This window comes from Rhinoderma darwinii, chromosome 2, assembly GCF_050947455.1.
Source record: "Rhinoderma darwinii isolate aRhiDar2 chromosome 2, aRhiDar2.hap1, whole genome shotgun sequence".
Lineage (NCBI taxonomy): Eukaryota > Metazoa > Chordata > Amphibia > Anura > Rhinodermatidae > Rhinoderma > Rhinoderma darwinii.
In genome coordinates this window covers 201893260-201914386 of record NC_134688.1, presented here as the reverse complement: position 1 = coordinate 201914386, position 21127 = coordinate 201893260, and the positions used below count along the sequence as shown (strand labels likewise).

The following is a 21127-nucleotide window of genomic DNA, read 5'->3' as shown; positions in this document are numbered from 1 at the left end:
GTGGCTTGATATTTTAATAGAACTGCAGTTGAATCATTAAAAAATCCCAGGCCACCACAGTATTTATAATTCTGTGCTAGAAGTTCTAACCTATAGACACCTTCTATATTCTGTAGCTTAGTTATTTCAATAGTGAGTTAGACTCAAATTTGAATTATTACCATTCCATCAGGGCTTCTGCTATTTTTGACAGCAAGAATAGTGTTGTTTGAATCACTATTCTTGATGTTAAAGATACCAAAACCCTGACGAAAACCTGACGGTCTCCATTATAAGAAAATGGATCCGATGTAGCTCTCATGGCTCTGTTATAAATGGAAGCGATGGTGCTAGTGTAAACAGAGCCTAAGGCTCAATTTTTGAATTAACATTATAAATGAGTTTATAAGTAGAGTTATCTAATACTTCTGGTTTATAATCATATTTAATATCTATGAAAAGCCAATATTTAATGTTAAGCTAAATTTGCTTTGTTTGGAGTCTCTATCCATTTCCTCTAATAATTATAAGCCAAATTTTAATATCATTTTCCCATTTTAATATTATTATTATGACAGTCCTATGATTGATAATAGTGCAATGTTTTTGAGCTATAAAAATAAGTACATGACTCTAATATTTTTTATTAGTTTGTTTTATTATATCAGTAAGTTAGTTCTGTTTTTTATTTAAATGAGCATTCATTAATTGAGCATTAGACAAGGAGAGCAACAAAATAACTAAAAATTATTTACAAATGCTCTTCCTACCAATAGTTTGATTTCATGAAAATTGGATGGAGATTCATTTTAACTTAGTGTCTAATACAATACTTGCAAAATTTACGCTTAAGAATATGTTGAACCTTTAAAAATGCTCATGTTGATAATAATAATAATATTAATAATAATAATAATATTGACTCATGTTATGTATCTTTGTTCCAGATGAACTAATGACTAACAGTACGTGGATGACTCTCATATTAGCACACTTCATTCATCAGACCATGTCCATATGTTAATGTCCAGTCAATCCAAATTGTCAGCTGCATCCAATGAGTTCTGTTTTTTCCCCTTGTTTTCAGACATATTATTTTGCTTCATTATTGTTTTGTTTGTCATTAAATAACCAAATAAGAAGACATATGAAAAAATAAGGACTTTTGCTTGGCAGACAAAATCTTACAATTTTTAAATAACAAATAACAAATAAACAGATTTAGTCTAGCTAAATGCAGATGGATGGGGTCCTATACTGTATTAAACACATAAGCTAAATTAAGTTACAAGCCCATGTTCTCTTTGCATTAGTTATATATTAGTGTATTGTTTTATTATTTATCAAAATAAAGTCTAATAAGGAATATGTAACAGAAGTATGTTGCAGCTTCTTCTAATGTAACCTCAATAATTAGATAGCTAACTGCCCTGGGCCCTGTATTGGTTTTGCTCAATAGGAGATTGATGGAGAATTGGAGATGAAGAAAGAAGAACTGAATGCAGTACACGGGCAAGCTGAACGTTTGTCTAAGGATGGGGCTGCCAAAGCGGTGGAGCCAACTCTGATCCATCTTAACAAACGCTGGCAAGAAATTGAGAGCAAATTTGCTCCATTCCGAAGACTACACTATGCACAAATTGTGAGTTCTATTTGCAAACCTGACAGTTTGCAGCTAACCCAATTCTACTAACAATAATCCAAAGGGGGTAAAGTAAGCTTAGTAAAACTTCAGTATAAAATTAACAGTATAGCCCCTACGGTTTATATACATATAATCTAATTCCCACTTTATACAAGCAAACTTTACATTTAAACAGTCATTAGGGCATGTTACATGTGTGTTGCTTCATTCATGTTATCATAACATTTTAAATTATATTATTCATATTACTTCTTATTTAATCACAAAAGAAGAACTAAGATAGGTTTTCAGTTATTCATTTCATGCAATTTTTATTTTAATATATATATATATATATATAGTTTGGCTATTGGTATTTTTTTCAACAATGATACTTTCTGTACATTTAAGAACTTAAAAGAGTTGTCTGGTTTGGAAAACACATTTACAAATATTCTGTTAGGGAATCAGACCTTTATCTATTAGACAGAATGGAGAGCAGTTACAAATGGTGTTTCTCAGTCTGGAGGACCTAACACATGTGTGTTACACAGATAGACCATTTATTTTACAACTAACTGTGTAATGCTTAATTTCCCCTGAGGTAGCACTGCAGGAAAACTGAAAATGTGCTGTTCCCCCACGGATTACAGCTCATTGTTAGGGGTCTCAGTAGCGGGACACACTGTAATCAGTTTTTCATAAGGCAAAAAAGGGAAAACCCTGTAACTTGAAAACTAATCTTAGCTTTACTACAGCTAAATAATATTTTTTTCAGCGCCATATAAACAATATAAAGACAAAAATAAAATTTGTACTAAATTACGTTTATTCAAGAGCGTCCATGATGTGTCCAAAGTTTGTATTATCTCCTCTGGGCTTTCTTCAAAAAAATTTATTGATATAGTCCTAGATATATCCTGTCCAGGACTAAGATTTTGCTATGGTGTCCTACACACAGGTTGTATATAGAATGTTTACTTAGCAATCTTTTACAAAACATTTTCGTACTTGCCTTAAAATTGTAACCATATTATTTAAAAAGCGCTACTTTGTCATAAAATGACATTCCATTTTTAACTCTGATGGAATTTACACAAAATCTGTTTTTCTTCAATTCATTGCGTCATGAAACAGTTGTTCACACTTTTCTAACTTCATGTATTCCCCATTATCCCATGCTGACATAAGCAAAATGAAAACGTAAAATATCTGCCTAATTAATGATATGAATTTGTAATATTTTTTAAACATGTTCATGTAATCCTCAGGTATTACACTAACTTACTTGGAGTTAACATTCCTCCTAGTTGTCAAGTACAAGGTCAAAAGACGAAGTCATAGACAGTGACGTCTATGTGTATAGAAAAAAATAGAAATTGGAGGGGGTTTAATCTCAAAGTACAATATAAAATGTCCCTTTGTCTCTGCCAAATGTAATAAACTCGATAACAAGTGTCACATTTAATAAAGCTTTCAAGACAGAAGAATATGGAAGCATATCAGAACTAAAAGGAAATAGCCATTTTTACTTTAGATGTAAACACTGATTGACTGTATGTACAACACAATATCTTTATCAATCCTTTAATTTTAATTTTCATTGATTTGTTTTAACCACTAAGTACTTGCAACAGTAAAACAATGAAAGCAATAAGCATCTTTGTGATAAGATGGGATTGAACTTTTTCAATGCCAAGTTCACTATTACCTAATAGATGTTTACCCCAAAAAGGAGTCCAACAACTTTATATCATGTGGCTGAATTAAAGCAAGAGAGAACCTACTCTGGGTTCATCTTTCTATAAGTATGCTTGTTAGTCCCCAGTAGTGCAGCATACGTTATGAAAATACGTTTTAAAGTGTCTGTTTTCAGTTCTAACCCAACCCATTTTTGCCTTGGATGACTTCTCCTGGCCACGACTTATTTCTGCGGAATTTGACACTCCGATGTCTTAAGCCCCTCACTTTTACAACATTTCTGCACCTATAAACAAGAAAAAATATCATGGTGCCACACACTACACCCTTAAAAAATAACGGTATCATACACTGTGCCCCTGAGTATAATAGTACCATACACTGATCCCCTGAATATAATAGTACCATACACTACGCTCCTGAATATAATAGTACCATATACAGTGAACGAAATAATTATTTGATCCCTTGCTGATTTTGTACGTTTTCCCACTGTCAAAGTCATGAACAGTCTAGAATTTTTAGGCTAGGTTAATTTTACCAGTGAGAGATAGATTATATAAAAAAAAAAATCTGAAAATCACATTGTCAAAATTATATATATTTATTTGCATTGTGCACAGAGAAATAAGTATTTGATCCCCTACAAACCATTAAGAGTTCAGCCTCCTCCAGACCAGTTACATGCTCCAAATCAACTTGGTGCCTGCATTAAAGACAGCTGTCTTAAATGGTCACCTGTATAAAAGACTCCTGTCCACAGACTCAATTAATCAGTCTCACTCTAACCTCTACAACATGGGCAAGACCAAAGAGCTTTCTAAGGATGTCAAGGACAAGATCATAGACCTGCACAAGGCTGGAATGGGCTACAAAACCATAAGTAAGACGCTGGGTGAGAAGGAGACAACTGTTGGTGCAATAGTAAGAAAATGGAAGACATACAGAATGACTGTCAATCGACATCGATCTGGGGCTCCATGCAAAATCTCACCTCGTGGGGTATCCTTGATCCTGAGGAAGGTGAGGGTTCAGCCGAAAACTACACGGGGGGAACTTGTTAATGATCTGAAGGCAGCTGGGACCACAGTCACCAAGAAAACCATTGGTAACACATTACGTCGTAATGGATTAAAATCCTGCAGTGCCCGCAAGGTCCCCCTGCTCAAGAAGGCACATGTACAGGCCCGTCTGAAGTTTGCAAATGAACATCTGGATGATTCTGAGCGTGATTGGGAGAAGGTGCTATGGTCAGATGAGACTAAAATTGAGCTCTTTGGCATTAACTCAACTCGCCGTGTTTGGAGGAAGAGAAATGCTGCCTATGACCCAAAGAACACCATCCCCACTGTCAAGCATGGAGGTGGAAACATTATGTTTTGGGGGTGTTTCTCTGCTAAGGGCACAGGACTACTTCACCGCATCAATGGGAGAATGGATGGAGCCATGTACCGTCAAATCCAGAGTGACAACCTCCTTCCCTCCACCAGGACATTAAAAATGGCTCGTGGCTGGGTCTTCCAGCACAACAATGACCCGAAACATACAGCCAAGGCAACAAAGGAGTGGCTCAAAAAGAAGCACATTAAGGTCATGGAGTGGCCTAGCCAGTCTCCAGACCTTAATCCCATTGAAAACTTATGGAGGGAGCTGAAGATCCGAGTTGCCAAGCGACAGCCTCGAAATCTTAATGATTTACAGATGATCTGCAAAGAGGAGTGGGCCAAAATTCCATCTAACATGTGTGCAAACCTCATCATCAACTACAAAAAACGTCTGACTGCTGTGCTTGCCAACAAGGGTTTTGCCACCAAGTATTAAGTCTTGTTTGCCAAAGGGATCAAATACTTATTTCTCTGTGCACAATGCAAATAAATATATATAATTTTGACAATGTGATTTTCTGTTTTTATTTTAATATAATCTATCTCTCACTGGTAAAATTAACCTAGCCTAAAAATTCTAGACTGTTCATGTCTTTGACAGTGGGCAAACTTACAAAATCAGCAAGGGATCAAATACTTATTTCCTTCACTGTAAGTGCCCCTGAATACAATTTTGTCAAACACTGTAAAGTAAAGCACCACACACAGACACGGTGCCCCCTGTTGAAAGTGACACTCACAGTGCCCCCTGTATATAGCGCCACTCACAGTGCCCCCTGTAGACAGTGCAATTTACAATGTCCACTGTAGATAGTGTTCAATATAGAGCCCCCGGTAGATAGTGCCCCCATAGAGCCACCTGAAGATAAAGCCTCCAATGGAGCCCCCTGTAGTTAGGGCCACAGTGCTTCGCGGAAAAAAAAGCGACAAGACTGCAATGTGGTTTTAGTATTTGGCCGGTCATGCCCCCCCCGGGAGCCTCAGGGATCTGCACCTATGGTGAACCACTATTGCAAATAGGCTTAACATTTATGTGCTAGAGCATGGTGGGACCATTTTAGGGGGTAAAAACTGATGACAGGTTCTATTTAAAGTAAACATGACTGTTATCACCACCTGCTATCAATCACGTCTAACTTATGAATTTAGCTGTGATCAGTAACAGCTCGATTCTGGCCTGAAGGACACAGGTTTCAGTGCACGATACAGCTGCTCTGTATACAAGATTCAAAGCAGCTGTAATAAAATAAAACGTAATTACAAGGCTGCACCAATCACACTAATACACATTTTTCTTCCAAAATTTTTTTTTTCAATAATGTACATAGTCTTTAAATTGAACTGTTCTAGAATAAAATGCATGCTAAATTTATTAAAAGGCACACACTTTTCAATAAATTTGGCCATCTTTGCCAGAAAATCAAATCTACGCCTCAATTTTTACAGGTATGTTAACAGATGTTGACAATGCTGCAGAGTTGCATAAACTTTTAAGAATGCCTTCACACCGCATTTGTGAGATTTACTCAAGGGCTCATGCACATGGCTGTATTATGGCTCCATACAAGCTCTGTGCAATACAGTACCCACCATGTCCACAAGGCTTAAGTAAATTTTTGAGATTGATAACGTATAACTGCATATTCACGAGTCAGAGAAAATTAACAAATTCTAATTGTATATTGTACAATTTTATATATAGGAAAATATCTTTAGGTCAAATTTGTTAAAAAGGGTAGAGTGCCTCTTAGCATATAGCCACCAGATTTGCTGTCACCCAGCTGTTTGACAAAAACAAATAATTTACAAATAGCTGAAAATAATGTTCAACAATTTTATAGAATAATTTTATACATATATATGTATTATTTTTTCTCTTTGGAAGAAATGCTCTTTAAGAGGAACCTCTGAATTTTAAAGTGCTGCATAATATGTTGGCTCTATATAAATAAATAGTAATATTATTTAGTAACTCCTAGAATCAACATAAATAAAATTGTTTTTAGCATACAATGTGTCATTTTTTTATTATTGCTGTTATCAGAACTTCAAGTTACAGGATTAAAGGAGTTGTCTTATGAACACAACCCCTTCTCCATAGACAGCTGACCCAGCGATCAGCTGCTCAGCTCCTAGAGCCCCTGGAGATCAGCTGTTATCAGATATGACTCATTAAATACATGGATAGGCCAGATCCACCAGAGCAGGAGCCATTTTACTTAATGACTGTCACTCTAGTTAAAAGAAGGTGGGCCCGAACGGGAGAGACCCTTATTTAATAGGTCATGTGGACAGTGGTTCCCTTCATGAGACAGCACATTTAACCCTTTCAGGACCGAGCTCATTTTGGCCTTCAGGACAAACCCAATTTTTTTTCAAATCTGACACGTCATTTTATGTGGTAATAACTCTGGAATACTTTTACCTATCCAAGCTATTCTGAGATTGTTTTCTCATGACATATTGTACTTTATGTTAGTGCAAAAATGTGGTCAATAAATTAATTCCTTATTTGTGAAATACATCAAAATTGAAAAAAAATGTGCACACATTTTTCTCAAATTAAATATATCTGCTTGTAAAACAGATAGTAATACCACACAAAATAATGACTATTTCACATATTCCATATGTCTACTTTATGCTTGCATAATTTTTTGAACATTCTATTGTTTTCTAGGACGTTACAATGCTTAGAAATTTAGCAGCAATTTCTCATATTTTCATGAAAATTTCAAAAGGCTATTTTTCAACGACCAGTTCAGTTATGAAGTGGCTTTGAGGGCCTTATATACTAGATAGACTCCATAAATCACCCAATTATATTATATATGTTCTTCACTAACAATAACTTTATTCACTTTTTTTTACTAATGTATTGCAGTATATTGTCATTTTTACAGGCTCCTGTAACAGCGCCATCGCTGCTCCTGTCCGTTAGTCCCGGGTGTCAGCTGTAATACACAGCTGACACCTGCAGCATATGGAGTGGGCTCAGCGCATGAGCCCGCTCCATATATAAGCCCCCACACCATGACATGCTATTAAGTCATGTTGTGCAAAGGGGTTAATGCGCAGCGGAAGGTGCAAAGTGAAAATTAAAATTTTCCACTGCTATGCCATTTCAGTTCACAATATGTTGTACCCAGTTTGTGCCACTGAAGACAAATACGTCATACAATGTTGAGCGGGTTCTCCCGGGTATAAAATGTAATATATGTGGATGTGGACTGGTGTTTGGGCATGCTGTGGGATTCAGAACGAAGGGAGCGCTATTTGGCTTTCAGAGTGTAGATTTAGCTTGATAGCTTTTCTGTTTAGGGTTTTTCTGGTATTTCAGTTTATAATGTGGGGGCATATGTAAGCTGTGCGGAGTACGTCATGGCATAATAAGAGGGTATAATAATGCGGTAAATAAAAAATAATTCATAGATATGTGGCCGGTGTCACACTGATAAATTGTGCCCAATCTTATCCGCTTTTGGAACGCTCTGCACAATTTCTGTTGCTATATTCTGAGAGCCAGAACTTTTTTATTTTTTCTCCATTGGAGCTGTGTCAGGGCTTATTTGTTGCGGGACAGTCTGTAGTGTTCATTGGTTCAATTTTAAGGTATATGCGATTTTTTTGATCACTTTTTATTCCATCTTTTGGCAAGCAAGGTGACCAAAAAACATAAATTCTGACAATGTTTTTTGGCTTTTTTTTTTTTACATTGTTCACCGTGCGCTATAAATAACATTTTACTTTATTCTGCGGGTCGATACAATATACCATATGTATATAATTTTTTTATGTTTTGTAGCATTTGCGCAATAAAATCACTTCCTTAAAATAATTATTTTTTTGTGTCACCATATTCTGAGAGTCATAATTTTTTATTTTTCAGGCAAAAAAGCTGTGTAAGGGCTTGATTTTTGCGGAACGGGTTGTAGTTTTTATTGGTACTATTTTGGGGTACATGCAACTTTTTGATCACTTTTTATTCTATATTTTGGGAGGGGTGGTGACCAAAAAAAGGGATTCTGGCATTGTTTATTTTACTTTATTTATTTATTTTTTTTGCGATGTTCACCATGCGGGAAAAATAATATTATAGTTTTATAGTTTGGTTCGTTACTAACGCGGTGATACCAAATATGTGTACTTTTTTAACAGTTTCATTTGTTTTCCTATAATAAAAAACTTATTATAGGAAAAAAAAGCATTTTTTTGTCTTTGTAACTTATAACTTATTTTTAGACTTTTATAAAACATTTTTATTACCTTTTTTTTTACTTTGTGTACTTGAAGACCTGCAGCACTGATAGCTGCTATAATACATTACACTACCTAGGTAGTGTAACGTATTATAAACTGTCAGTGTGACTCCGTGCATGGCAGACCCGGAGGCCGTTGTATAGCCTCCAGTTTTGCATGGCAGACCCGGAGGCCATTGTACGGCCTCCAATTTTGCTATGACAACCAACGGCAGCACCAGTCCCTGGGATAGTTTGTTGTAGCAACAAAATTTCAAGTTTTTTGTAGCAACAAACTTTCCAGTTTGTTGCTACAACAAATTTTTCCTGCGTCCCCATGATCAGGACCTGAACCAATCAGGTCCCGATCATGTCTCCAGGAACAGAGGCCGGTGTTAACAGCGCGATCCAGGTGTCAGCGCTACTCTGAGACACCCGATCACACTGTTAACACTCACTGTGAATTCACGTCGGCGCTGCACACAGCCCAACAAGCGCCAATGTGAATTTACAGTGGGCGGTCAGGAAACGGTTAAAGCCCATTGTGGTAGTGAAATTTCCTGATTGTTGGTTGGCATAGTTCCGCCATTATAGATCGTTGATTAGCTCCAATTCCCCATTCACATCAATAGCCACATTTTGGCTGGCTTGCATAGTAGCATCTATGTGTGTATATGGGTGGACATTAATATGGGTAGGAAGTTAAATGTATACATAAAGTGCCTATAACAAGGTCAAACCACAGGCAGGAAGTGTTGTCATGAAGACATAATAGTAGGTAGTAGTAGTAGTAGTAGTAGTAGTAGTAGTAGTAGTAGTAGTAGTAGTGGTGGTAGTAGTGGTAGTAGTGGTAGTAGTAGTAGTAGTAGTAGTAGTAGTAGTAGTAGTAGTAGTAGTAGTAGTAGTAGTAGTAGTAGTAGTAGTAGTAGTAGTAGTGGTAGTAGTAGTAGTAGTAGTAGTAGTAGTAGTAGTAGTAGTAGTAGTAGTAGTAGTAGTAGTAGAGTTGAGGACTTTAGCGTTTTAATGCAAACACTGATAACTCAGCAAAGAAGAATTAAAAAAATATTCTTACAGTTTTCATTTATACTGTTATTTTCTTTACATAAACTTCAGGAAGTAATCTTGTAGTTTGTCTTTTTTTTTATATTACGGAGAGAATGATCTAGGCATTAACAAAAAGCACTGATCTTTTGCAATAGATTTCCTTTAACGCTCAATGATGTTTACCTATGGGGTATGAGTAATAATGGTGAGTGTTTTAGTAAAGTAAATTGACTTAATAGCACCAGGCTTTTTTGTTTATAAATTGGAAACTAACAAAGTTACTAAATAGTTCCAGGTAAATCAGCAGCATTGCCAAGATTGGCACAAGGGCAGTACAGACAATTCCAAGGGGCTTCACTTTATTGTTGCATGGCTGCAAGCTCCCTCTGGCTTCTGTATGTGATGTAACTGCTGCACTAGGCATTTGTCCAAGCCTGTATACAGTAATCACTTCTGTCCTGGTCACTGGCAGATCCTGCTTTTGTTTGGCTCTGAATCTGCATTCATTGTAGTAATCAATCTTAGCAATGGGTCCTACAAAATAACATTGATCGTAGTGCCAAAATAAATGTTTCTTGCCATTACTTGCAGTGGTTGTTATGTACAATTTACAGCTTGGATATGTTATCATCATTGTTAAAATATACTTTTACTTCAGATATGGGACACATTCTAAAAAATATTTGATTTGACAATTAAATTGTTTTACCTTATCTTTCCCAAAAGATAGTCTAAAAAGTTGTGCTTCATTTTGCAATGTCAATTTTCGTTACAGAACACACTATAATTCTAATTAAATATTTAAACCGTTTATAAAAGTATACACAACATATATAACCGGTGGAAAACAATCATAAAACATTGATAAGTAAGTATGGCTGAAGATTCTTATGCTATCCCTCAAAGGGTTTTGCCAATTTAGACTTTTGTGACTATAGGACATTTCATAAGAGTTAGATTGTGGTATGGCCACCAATTCTTAGGCCTGGCTTTGGTGTGGCGACTAAAGAAAAGACCATACATGCACATTCACTGTCCAGGCAGGTCCTCTTCTCTATGAATGACCAGGATTGAAATCTAGAGATTGGTCTGAGTCATAGGAGCTAGATACCCCAGTGATCAGGCTCTTATGACATGTGCATTGTCATAAGGCTGGGTTCACACAACCTATTTTCAGACGTAAACGAGGCGTAATATGCCTCGTTTTACGTCTGAATATAGGGCTACAATACGTCGGCAAACATCTGCCCATTCATTTGAATGGGTTTGCCGACGTACTGTGCAGACGACCTGTAATTTACGACGACGTGTAAAATGACTGCCTCGGCAAAGAAGTGCAGGACACTTCTTTGCAACGTAATTTGAGCCGTTCTTCATTGAAGTCAATGAATTACTTATATGTAAAGGGAGCTCACTGCAGTATGCTTTAAATATAACTATTTAAACACCTTTCTGGCTCCCTTTCATTAATAGATTTTATTAGATGTCTAGTTATGTTCACTCATAACCTGTATGTCCTGAAAATGGTACAATATTTATCCTTAAATAGGTTTAACCCCTTGAGTACCCAGCTCATTTTGGCCTTGAGGACCAGACCCATTTTTTCAAATCTGACATGTATCACTTTATGTGGTAATAACTCCGGAATGCTTTTACCTATCCAATTGATTCTGAGATTGTTTTCTCGTGACATATTGTACTTTAGTTTAGTGCAAAAATTTGGTCGATAAATTCATTGCTTATTTGTGAAAAACACCAACATTTAGCGAAAATATGAAGAAATTATGTTTTTTCCAATTTTAAATGTATCTGCTTGTAAAACAGGCAGTAATACCACACAAAATAGTTACCAATTAACATCCCCCATATGTCTACTTTATGTTTGCATCGTTTTTTGAACATCCTTTTATTTTTCTATGACCTCACAAGGCTTAGAACTTTAGCAGCAATTTCTCATATTTTTAAGAAAATTTCAAAAAGCGATTTTTTCATGGACCAGTTCAGTTCTGAAGTGGTTTTGAGGGCCCTATATATTAGAAACCCCCATAAAACACCCCATTTTGAAAACTGCACCCCTCAAAGTATCTAAAACAGCATTCAGAAAGTGTTTCAACCCTTTAGACGTTTTACAGGAATTGAAGGAAAGTAGAGCTGAAATTTTCAAATTTCATTTTTTTTTACAAAATTCGTATGTAATACATTTTTTTCTGTACCACAGAAGGTTTTACCTGAGAAACGCAACACAATATTTATTGCCCAGATTCTGCAGTTTTTAGAAATATCCCACACGTGGCCCTAGTGTGATAATGGACTGAAACACAGGCCTCAGAAGCAAAGGAGCACCTCTTGGATTTTGGGGCCTCCTTTTTTCAGAATATATTTTAGGCACCATGTCAGGTTTGAAGAGTTCTTGTGGTGCCAAAACAGTGGAAACCCCCAAAAGTGATCCCCATTTTTTAAACTACACCCCTCAGGGAATTTATCTAGGGGTATAGTTAGCATTTTGACCCCACAGGTATTTTGCTATATTTTCTAGAGTTAGTCTGTGAAAATGAAAATCTACTTTTTTTCTGGAAAAACGTAAAAATTTCTAATTTTTGCAAGAAATAAAGGAGAGAAAGCACCCCAACATTTGTAAAGCAATTTCTCGCGATTACGGAAATACCCCATATGTGGTAATAAACTGCTGTTTGGACCCATGGCAGGGCTCAGAAGGGAAGGACCCCCATTTGGATTTTGGAGCTCTGATTTTACTGGAATGGTTTTCAGTGCCATGTCACGTTTGCAACGCCCTGGAGGGACCTAAACAGTGGAATCCCCCCAAAAGTGACCCCATTTTGGAAACTATACCCCTCAAGGAATTTTTCTAGTGGTATAGTTATCATTTTGACCCCACAGGTTTTTTGCTGAATTTATTGGAATTAGTCTGTGAAGATGAAAAGAGACTTTTTTTTTGAAAAAACACAGAATTTTCTAATTTTTATAAGGAATAAAGGAGAAAAAGCACCTCAAAATTTGTAAAGCAATTTCTCCTGATTACGGAAATACCCCATATGTGGTAATAAACTGCTGTTTGGACCCATGGCAGGGCTCAGAAGGGACGGAGCACCATTTGGATTTTGCAGCTCAGATTTTGCTGAATTGGTTTCTGGGGGCCATGTCGCATTTGCAGAGTCCCTGAAGTACCAGTACAGTAGAAATTCCCCAGATGTGATCCCAATTTGGAGACTATACCCCTGAAAGAATTAAATTAGAGGTGTAGTGAGCATTTTGAGCCCTCAGGTGTTTTATAGATTTTATTAGAATTGGTCCGTGAAAATGAAAAATTTTTTTTTTTCCAATAACCTGTAGCTTTAGTTCAGAATTTTTCATTTCAACAAGGAATACAGGAGAAAAGACACCCCAAAATGTGTTACACAATTTCTCCTGATTACGGAAATACCCCATATGTGGTTGTAAACGGCTATTTGGACATACGGCAAGGGTCTAAACTGAAAAAGTGCAATTTCGTTTTTGGAGTGGAGATTTTACAAAATTTGTTTTTGACGCCATGTTGCATTGTGCTGAGGTACGAGTACAGTGAAAACTCCCGAGAAGTGACCCCATTTAGGAAACTACACCCCTCAAGGAATTCATCTAGAAGTGTAGTGAGCATTTTGACCCCCAAAGGTTTTGCAGAAATTAGTGCACAGTGGATGTTGCAGATTGAAAATTGACATTTTCCACATATATGCTATATCAGTGCCCAATGCGTTGGGCCCAGCTTGTACCACCGGAGACATACGCCCCATAAATTGTTAAGCGGTTCTCCAGAGTATGGTAATACCCCATATGTGGTCATAAACCGCTGTTTGGGCACATTGCCAGGCCCAGAAGGAGCGCCATTTGGCTTTTGGAGCGCAGATTTTGCTTTGTAGTAGTTTTGTTTAGTGTTTTTCTGGTGTTTCAGTTTATAATGTGGGGGCATATGTAATCTGTGCGGAGTACATACATTTTTTGCGTGACACACTGTCGTTTTTATTGGTACCATGTTTGGCTACGCGCGACTTTTTGATCACTTTTTATTCAATTTTTTTGGAAACAACGTGACCAAAAAAGGAAATTCTGCCATTGTTTTTTATGGTATTTTTTTTACGGTGTTCACCGTGCGGGATAAATAATAAGATATTTTTTTAGGTCAGGCCGATACGAACGCGGCAATACCTATTATGTCTAGTTTTTGTCTTTTTTTTCATTTTTTTCTAATTATAAAGGGCTTGATCAGGGAAACAAGGCGATTATTGTTTTTATTACGTAAAACTTGTATTTATTTATTTATTTATTTATTTATCTAAAACTTTTTTTTTACTTTTTTTTCACTTTTTATTTTACACATACTAGGGGACTGGAAGATCTGATCTTCTGATCCCCTGCACAATACACTGCACTACTTCTGTATGTACTGATGTAGTGCAGTGTATTGTAACTGTCACTTTACAACTGACAGTTGAGCCTATTATGTCCTGCTTTGGGCAGGACCTAATAGGCTCCCGTACCTGGCAACCAGGAAGCCGTTGCTAGGCTTCCTGGTTGCCATTGCAACCATCAGAACCCCGCGATTTTTCGCGGGGGGGGGCAATGGGGTGCAGAGGGAGCCCCCTCCCTCTGTATCAATCACTTAAATGCCGCTGTCGCTATTGACAGCGGCATTTAAGGGGTTAAAATACTGCGATCGGAGAGGACAGTGATCGCTGTAGTTGCAGTGGGATGTCGGCTGTATATTACAGCCGACATCCGATGAAGATGGAGCGAGCACAGCTCCTGTGCCCGCTTCATCCTCAGGGCGTTACTATACGCCCATTTTCGAGGGAAGGGGTTAATAAAAATAGTGTTTTGTTTTTTTACACAGCTTTCTCTGATCTCCTCACGTATCTCACAGAAGTGAGGAGATCAGAGAAAGTGACAGGAGCTTTCTCCTGCAGAAAACGTCACAGATGGCTGTGATTGGTCAGTCTTCAGAGACTGACCAATCACAGCAATCGCCGGCATTGGGGACTGCTAATTGGTCCCCAGGCCGGTAGCAGAGACGGTTAGCTGTCGATGACAGCTGCCGCCGCTGTTCTGTCACTATGTGATTTCACATAGTGACAGTATATTCCTGCGCCGTAATAGTACGTCGAAGGTACGCTGGAATAAGCGGCCAGCGACGTACTATTACGTCGAAGGTACGCAAGGGGTTAAGATGTTTTATTTGTGTCAGTAGAGATTTACTAAGCAAAATACACTCGAATTTTGGCACAAATTTTGCATTATGTGTTTTAGACACTTTTTTAACCTCCCTACATTGTTTTAAATAACGCCCAGATAGAGTTGTAGCTAAGAAAAGTTGTAAAATGCGCCAGGTTAATAAACGACGTGCAACCTTTTCGGGTGCAAAATTTTTATGTACAGTAGATTAACAAGCCATGAAATGATGTGAGGAAGAGAAAAGTGTTTAACATGTATAACAAGATGTGCCAAATTTAGCATACTGTACATTGTGCTCCATTGTGTTACTTAGGCACAGCTTTTGCCTGTCTGGTTTAGATTTATCCTGTCTGCATTTAGGACAATATTAAAAAATCTGCCCCAGTGTATTTTGTGTTGCATGTTTAAAAGGCATATTTGACAATACTGGGAGGTATTGACATCAGGCATTCCTGCTAAAACATGAAAACAAAAATAGACATTAGACAAAAATGCATGCTGACATCATAAAGAGGTGGTCATGAATCGCTAAAATGGTGTTTGTTTTTCCTATGAATTATGCCTACAATGAGGATATAAAAGGGTGTTTTCATCATAGCATTTTCAGATATATCGAGTAGGCATGATACTAGGTCAGATCGGTGGTATTAGCTATTAATTCCTTTATTTATTTTCTTGGTGTTTTTTTTGTTTTGTTTTTTTCCTAGTAATTAACAAAAAATTTACAATAATTTTGTAACATTTCTGTTCGGCTAAAATGTTGCATAGCATTAAATGGATGCAATATTAAATATAAGAAATATGTCATATACCAGACCGTGATATTCAAACTGAGAAGCCGTGTTGTGTTACGCTGCCTGTGTCCAAACACATCAATCTGGCCCATGCTACATAATTTAGCCAATGGTTGCCTACGGTGCACACTAGTCCTGAAGATCTACTCATCTATGTCAGTCTGTGATGTGTATATATATAACTTTTTTTTCACAGAAGGGTAATATTATATAAGTGATATGCTATTTTTATTGCTTTTCTTTCTTTAATTTCTTTAATTTAATTTCTTTCTTTCTTTTCTAAAATTAAACAACATTTTCAGGGTTAGCTGATGTTATATATGAGCACAAATCTAAAACAACATCTGTTTTAACAGTGCAGCATATTCAGGTGACAAATACAATTTAAATAAGATGCGGAATATAACACAGATGTTATTTGGAGAGTTTGAATGAAAATCTGTGGTTAACGTTTTTATTTTTTGAATCAGCTATATTCTAAAATGCCTAATTTCATAAATATAATCTTAGAAAATAGCTATATAACAATATATGTGAAGTAGAAGTTATACTTGTTTCTTATCATGTCCTAGACCTTCAGTATATTTTTCTTTTTCATTCACATTCAACTAATGCCTCTTTACAGAGTGAAAGAACTAATTACTAGAGAGAACAATTCGCCAATTCCTATGCTGAAATGAACACAATTTAGTTTCCCAATTTGTGCGCAAATTAAACAATACCATAGGGATTTCAGTCGAGAAACTTTACATATCACTATCTCGAAAGCTATTTGACTCTCTAAAATAAACACCTCCTCATCAAATATTTATGAAAGGGATATTCTGTGAATTTTGAGGAAAACACCTAAAAGAGATGTTAGTACAGATGTAAAAGTAACAGCACTATCATTTTACACTTTCGTTATTACTTTGCTAGTTTAGTTTCAGCTTTAAAAAATTATCAGAGATTCATGTGATTAATTATGCTCGCAAACCAGTCATAGGAAAAAATGTGTCATAATTTCTCTTAGGTATTACAGTGGGGTTTTTTTCAGCATTTTAAAACACATGTAAAAAATGGCAGGCTTTTGAATTGTTTTACGCCTTTTTTACATGCATTTTTAGTGGAAATCTTTAGTTTGTGTAATTTTGTACAGGTTTTTTTTTTTCTTGCTTATTTTTAAGTTCTATTGAGAAGCCTATCGAGAAGACCCCCCCCCCCCCCCAAAAAAAAAATTCAGATACCTAGAGCTTTGTTTTGATGACAATACCACTGAACCCAAAAATACTACAACACCACAAACCAAGAGGCTGTATGTGTATATATATATATATATATATATATATATATATGTATATACATACCATATATATATATATATATATATATATATATATAGACATACACAGTGTACATGAACCAATTTATTTAAATAAACACGGTCTCCTCCTGAAATTGTGAACTAGAGAAAAGTAGAAAAGCAGAGTAGAACACTTAGAACACTACATGTTCTTTCTTGTTTTAATTCAGCCACATGATTTAAAGTTGTAGGACTCCTTTAGGGCGGGTTCACACATAGCGGAATTTCACTTAAATTCCGCTGCGGACACTCCGCAGCGTTAATCCGCAGCGGAGCCGTTTCTCCATTGACTTTCACTTTAATTTAGCAGTGTTCGTTTACACGATGCGTACAATTCCGCTGCGGAGCATAGGCTGCGGAGCGGAATTTGGTGTCCGCAGCATGCTCTGTCTGTTGCGGAGCAGTGGCGGACTCATGGCGGAATTTCTCCATTGACTTCAATGGAGATTCAAAGTTCCGCAATGAAGTCCGCAGCTGTCATGCACATGTCATGTGTGCTGCGGATGCGTCTTGCTTTTTTAACTTGACATTTCTTCATTCTGGCTGGACCTATGTATTTCTAGGTCTACAGCCAGACTGAGGAAGTCAATGGGGCTCCCGTAATGACGGGAGCGTTGCTAGGAGACGTCAGTAAATAGTCACTGTCCAGGGTGCTGAAAGAGTTAAGCGATCGGCAGTAACTGTTTCTGCACCCGGGACAGTGACTACCGATCCCAATATACATGTATCTGTAAAAAAATATATAAGTTCATACTTACCGAGAACTCCCTGGGTCTGTCTCCAGTCCGGCCTCCCAGGATGACGATTCAGTGTAAGTGACGGCTGCAGCCAATCACAGGCCAAGCACAGGCTGCAGCGGTCACATGGACTGGCGCGTCATCCAGGGAGGTCGGGCTGGATGCCGAAAGAGGGACGCGTCACCAAGACAACGGCCGGTAAGTATGAAAGTCGTTTACTTTCACTAGGGAAAGTGCTGTCCCTTCTCTCTATCCTGCACTGAATAGGGAGAAGGGAAGCACTTTTCCTGCAGTCCGCAGCGGCCAGTCCGCATCAATTTTCTGCACATTTTGTGCAGATCCGCTGCAGAATCTGCAACGCAGATTCTGTGCGGGATTGATGCGGACAGTTGCGGAGGAATTCCGCCATGTGTGGTCATGCCCTTATATGTTGAAACATCTGTTAGTTAACAATGAGATTGGCATTGAAAGAGTTCAATGCCATCTTATCACAGAGATACTTATTACTTTCATCATTTTACTGTTGCGGGTAATGGCTTAAATAAATCAATGAAAATTGAAGATTTGATAAAGATATTGTGTTGTACATACAGTCTATCAAAGTTTGCATCTAGACTAAAAATGACATTTTTCTTTTAGTTCAGTTACGCTTTCAAATCTTATGTAGACATTTTTATATTTCATTATAGATTTTAACTAACAATTTGTTGCAGCATTTCAGGCCAAAAACGTGCAAAATGCATAATCAAAAATGCTGCAAAATGCTGTGTGTGAAACTGGCCTTAGGCCAAACTTATCTGAAAATAAAAGTACATGGGTTATCAACTTTTGTGAAGTTTTATAATATTATCTCTAGCCATTTTAGAGTAATCTAAGCCTAAAAGATAGTGTGGATTTCCATCCAATAACCAGCAATTACAGTGCCCATAGGAGTTGTCACTTTGAATGACATTTAAATCTGTATAGTTATGGAATGTAACTTTGCATAACAGTGAAGATTTCCTGAATTTTTCCTGAAGATGAAGCGAGCACAGGAGCTGTGCTCACTTCATCTTCAGCGGGTGTCAGCTGTAATATATAGCTGACATCCCGCTGCAATGGCGGTGATTGCAGTTACCTCCGAATGCCGTAGTTTAATGACTTCAATTCAGCGGCCAATAGCGACCTCCACATTTAATTGGTCGATAGAGGGAGGGGGACGTTGGTGGCTATGTCAAACAGGAAGTATAGTAACGGCTTCCTGGTCGGTCATGTACGGAAGCCTATTAGGTCCTGACAGTTGCAATATACTGAAAAATAAAAGTTGTATGTAATAAAAACAATAATCACCTTGTTTCCCTGATCAAGTACTTTATAATTCAAAACTTTTTGGAAAAAACTATACATAATAGGTATTTCCGCGTTTGGAACGGCCTGAACAATAAAAATATTTTATTTTTACCGCACGGTGAACACCATAAATTTTTTAATAAAAAGCAATGACAGAATTTCTTTTTTGGTCACCTTGTCTAAAACAAAATGTAATAAAAAGTTATCAAAAAGTCGCAAGTACCCTAAAATGGTACCCACTCCGTCACTCAGAAAACAAGCCCTCCCACAGCGATATCATCTGAAAAATAAAAAAGTTATGGCTGTCAGAATATGGCGACACTAAAACATGATTTTGTTGTGGGAAAGTAGTAAAACATGAAAACACAATATAAATTTGATATCGCTGTAATCGTATCGACCTACAGAATAAAGTTAACATGTTGTTTATACTGCACGGTGAACACTGTAATGCTGGGTTCACACAGAGTTTTTTGCAGGCAGAAAATCTTCTTCAAAACTCAGTTTGGAATTTTGAGGCAGATTTTGCTCTGCCTGCACGCCCACTTTCATGGCATCTTTCGCTGTGTTTTTCACCCGCGGCCATTGAGCGCCGCGGACAAAAAACACTGCAAAATACGCTTTCTCTGCCTCCCATTGATGGGAATGGGAGGTCAGAGACGTAAATGCCCGAAGATAGGGTATGTCGCTTCTTTTTCCCGCGAGCCATTTTTTGCGCTTTGATGTCAATGGGAGGCATTTTTGGACGTTTTTTGGCGCGTTTTCCGATGCGGTTTCCGTGTCAAAAAGCGTGTCAAAAAAGATCCGTGTGAACGGACCCTAAAAAAGAAAAAACAAAACTGTGCTAGAATTGCTGTTTTTTGTTTTCCTCATCTCCCAACAAATGGAATAAATAGTGATAAAAAAATCGTGTCTACCCCAAAATTGAAAAAATAAAAATTACAGCTCGTTCCACAAAATCCAAGCCCTCAAACAGCTCTGTCAACGGAAAAATAACACGTTATGACTCGTAAAAAGCAATGATGCAAAATAATGCTAAATGATGGCCCAGACCAGTTTTATAGGTCCAGTAGCTTTTCACTAAAAACTCCACATCATCATTTGCTAGACTCTACAGGTGGACCCAGCGGAGATGAGGACACTTTAGGGCAGGGGTCAGCAACCTTTGGCACTCCAGCAGTTGTAAAACTACCATTCCCAACATGCCCTGATAGCTTTTGGCTGGGATAATAAGGCCTTTGGCTGCCAGTGCATGCTGGGAGTTTTAGTTTCACAACATCTGGAGTGTCGAAGGTTGCTGACTGTGTGCTGACTGTGTGCTGCTAGGGCTATTGAAGGAGTCAAAGATTAGGCAATACTGGAGCGTAGATATTTTGTATAATACCCATAAAAACTGCCCGGTGCATAAAGGATTGGTTCAAAGCGTACATACCAATCCATGGATTATGAATTTTATTATTCATTTACCCAATTATTACATCATCCTATTATGCCCTTATGCACTTCACCCAGCTTACATATGCCCCCACATTATAAACTGAAATACCAGTAAAACCCAAATCTACTACCAAGCAAAATCTGCGCTCCTGGAGCAAAATGGCGGTTCTTTTGAGCCTGGTAGTGTATCCAAACATCCGTTTATGACCATATATGGGCTATTACTGTACTATGGGGTGCCTTTTCTCCTGTAGTGCTTGTAAAGATGAAAACTGTTGAGCTAAAACTACA

At 37.4% G+C, this 21127-nt stretch overlaps 1 protein-coding gene across 7 annotated transcripts in view; it reads left to right on the top strand.

Annotated features, from left to right (window-relative positions):
* Positions 1-21127, top strand: part of DMD (dystrophin) — a 2416993-nt gene that overhangs the window by 1106577 nt on the left and 1289289 nt on the right. The window contains exon 41 of one of the 7 annotated variants that reach the window (XM_075852742.1): positions 1439-1621. The exons of the other annotated variants lie outside the window; for them this stretch is intronic. Coding sequence (XP_075708857.1) covers positions 1439-1621 — 183 coding nt within the window. The remainder of the gene's footprint in view (positions 1-1438; positions 1622-21127) is intronic. 7 annotated transcript variants of the gene reach the window in all.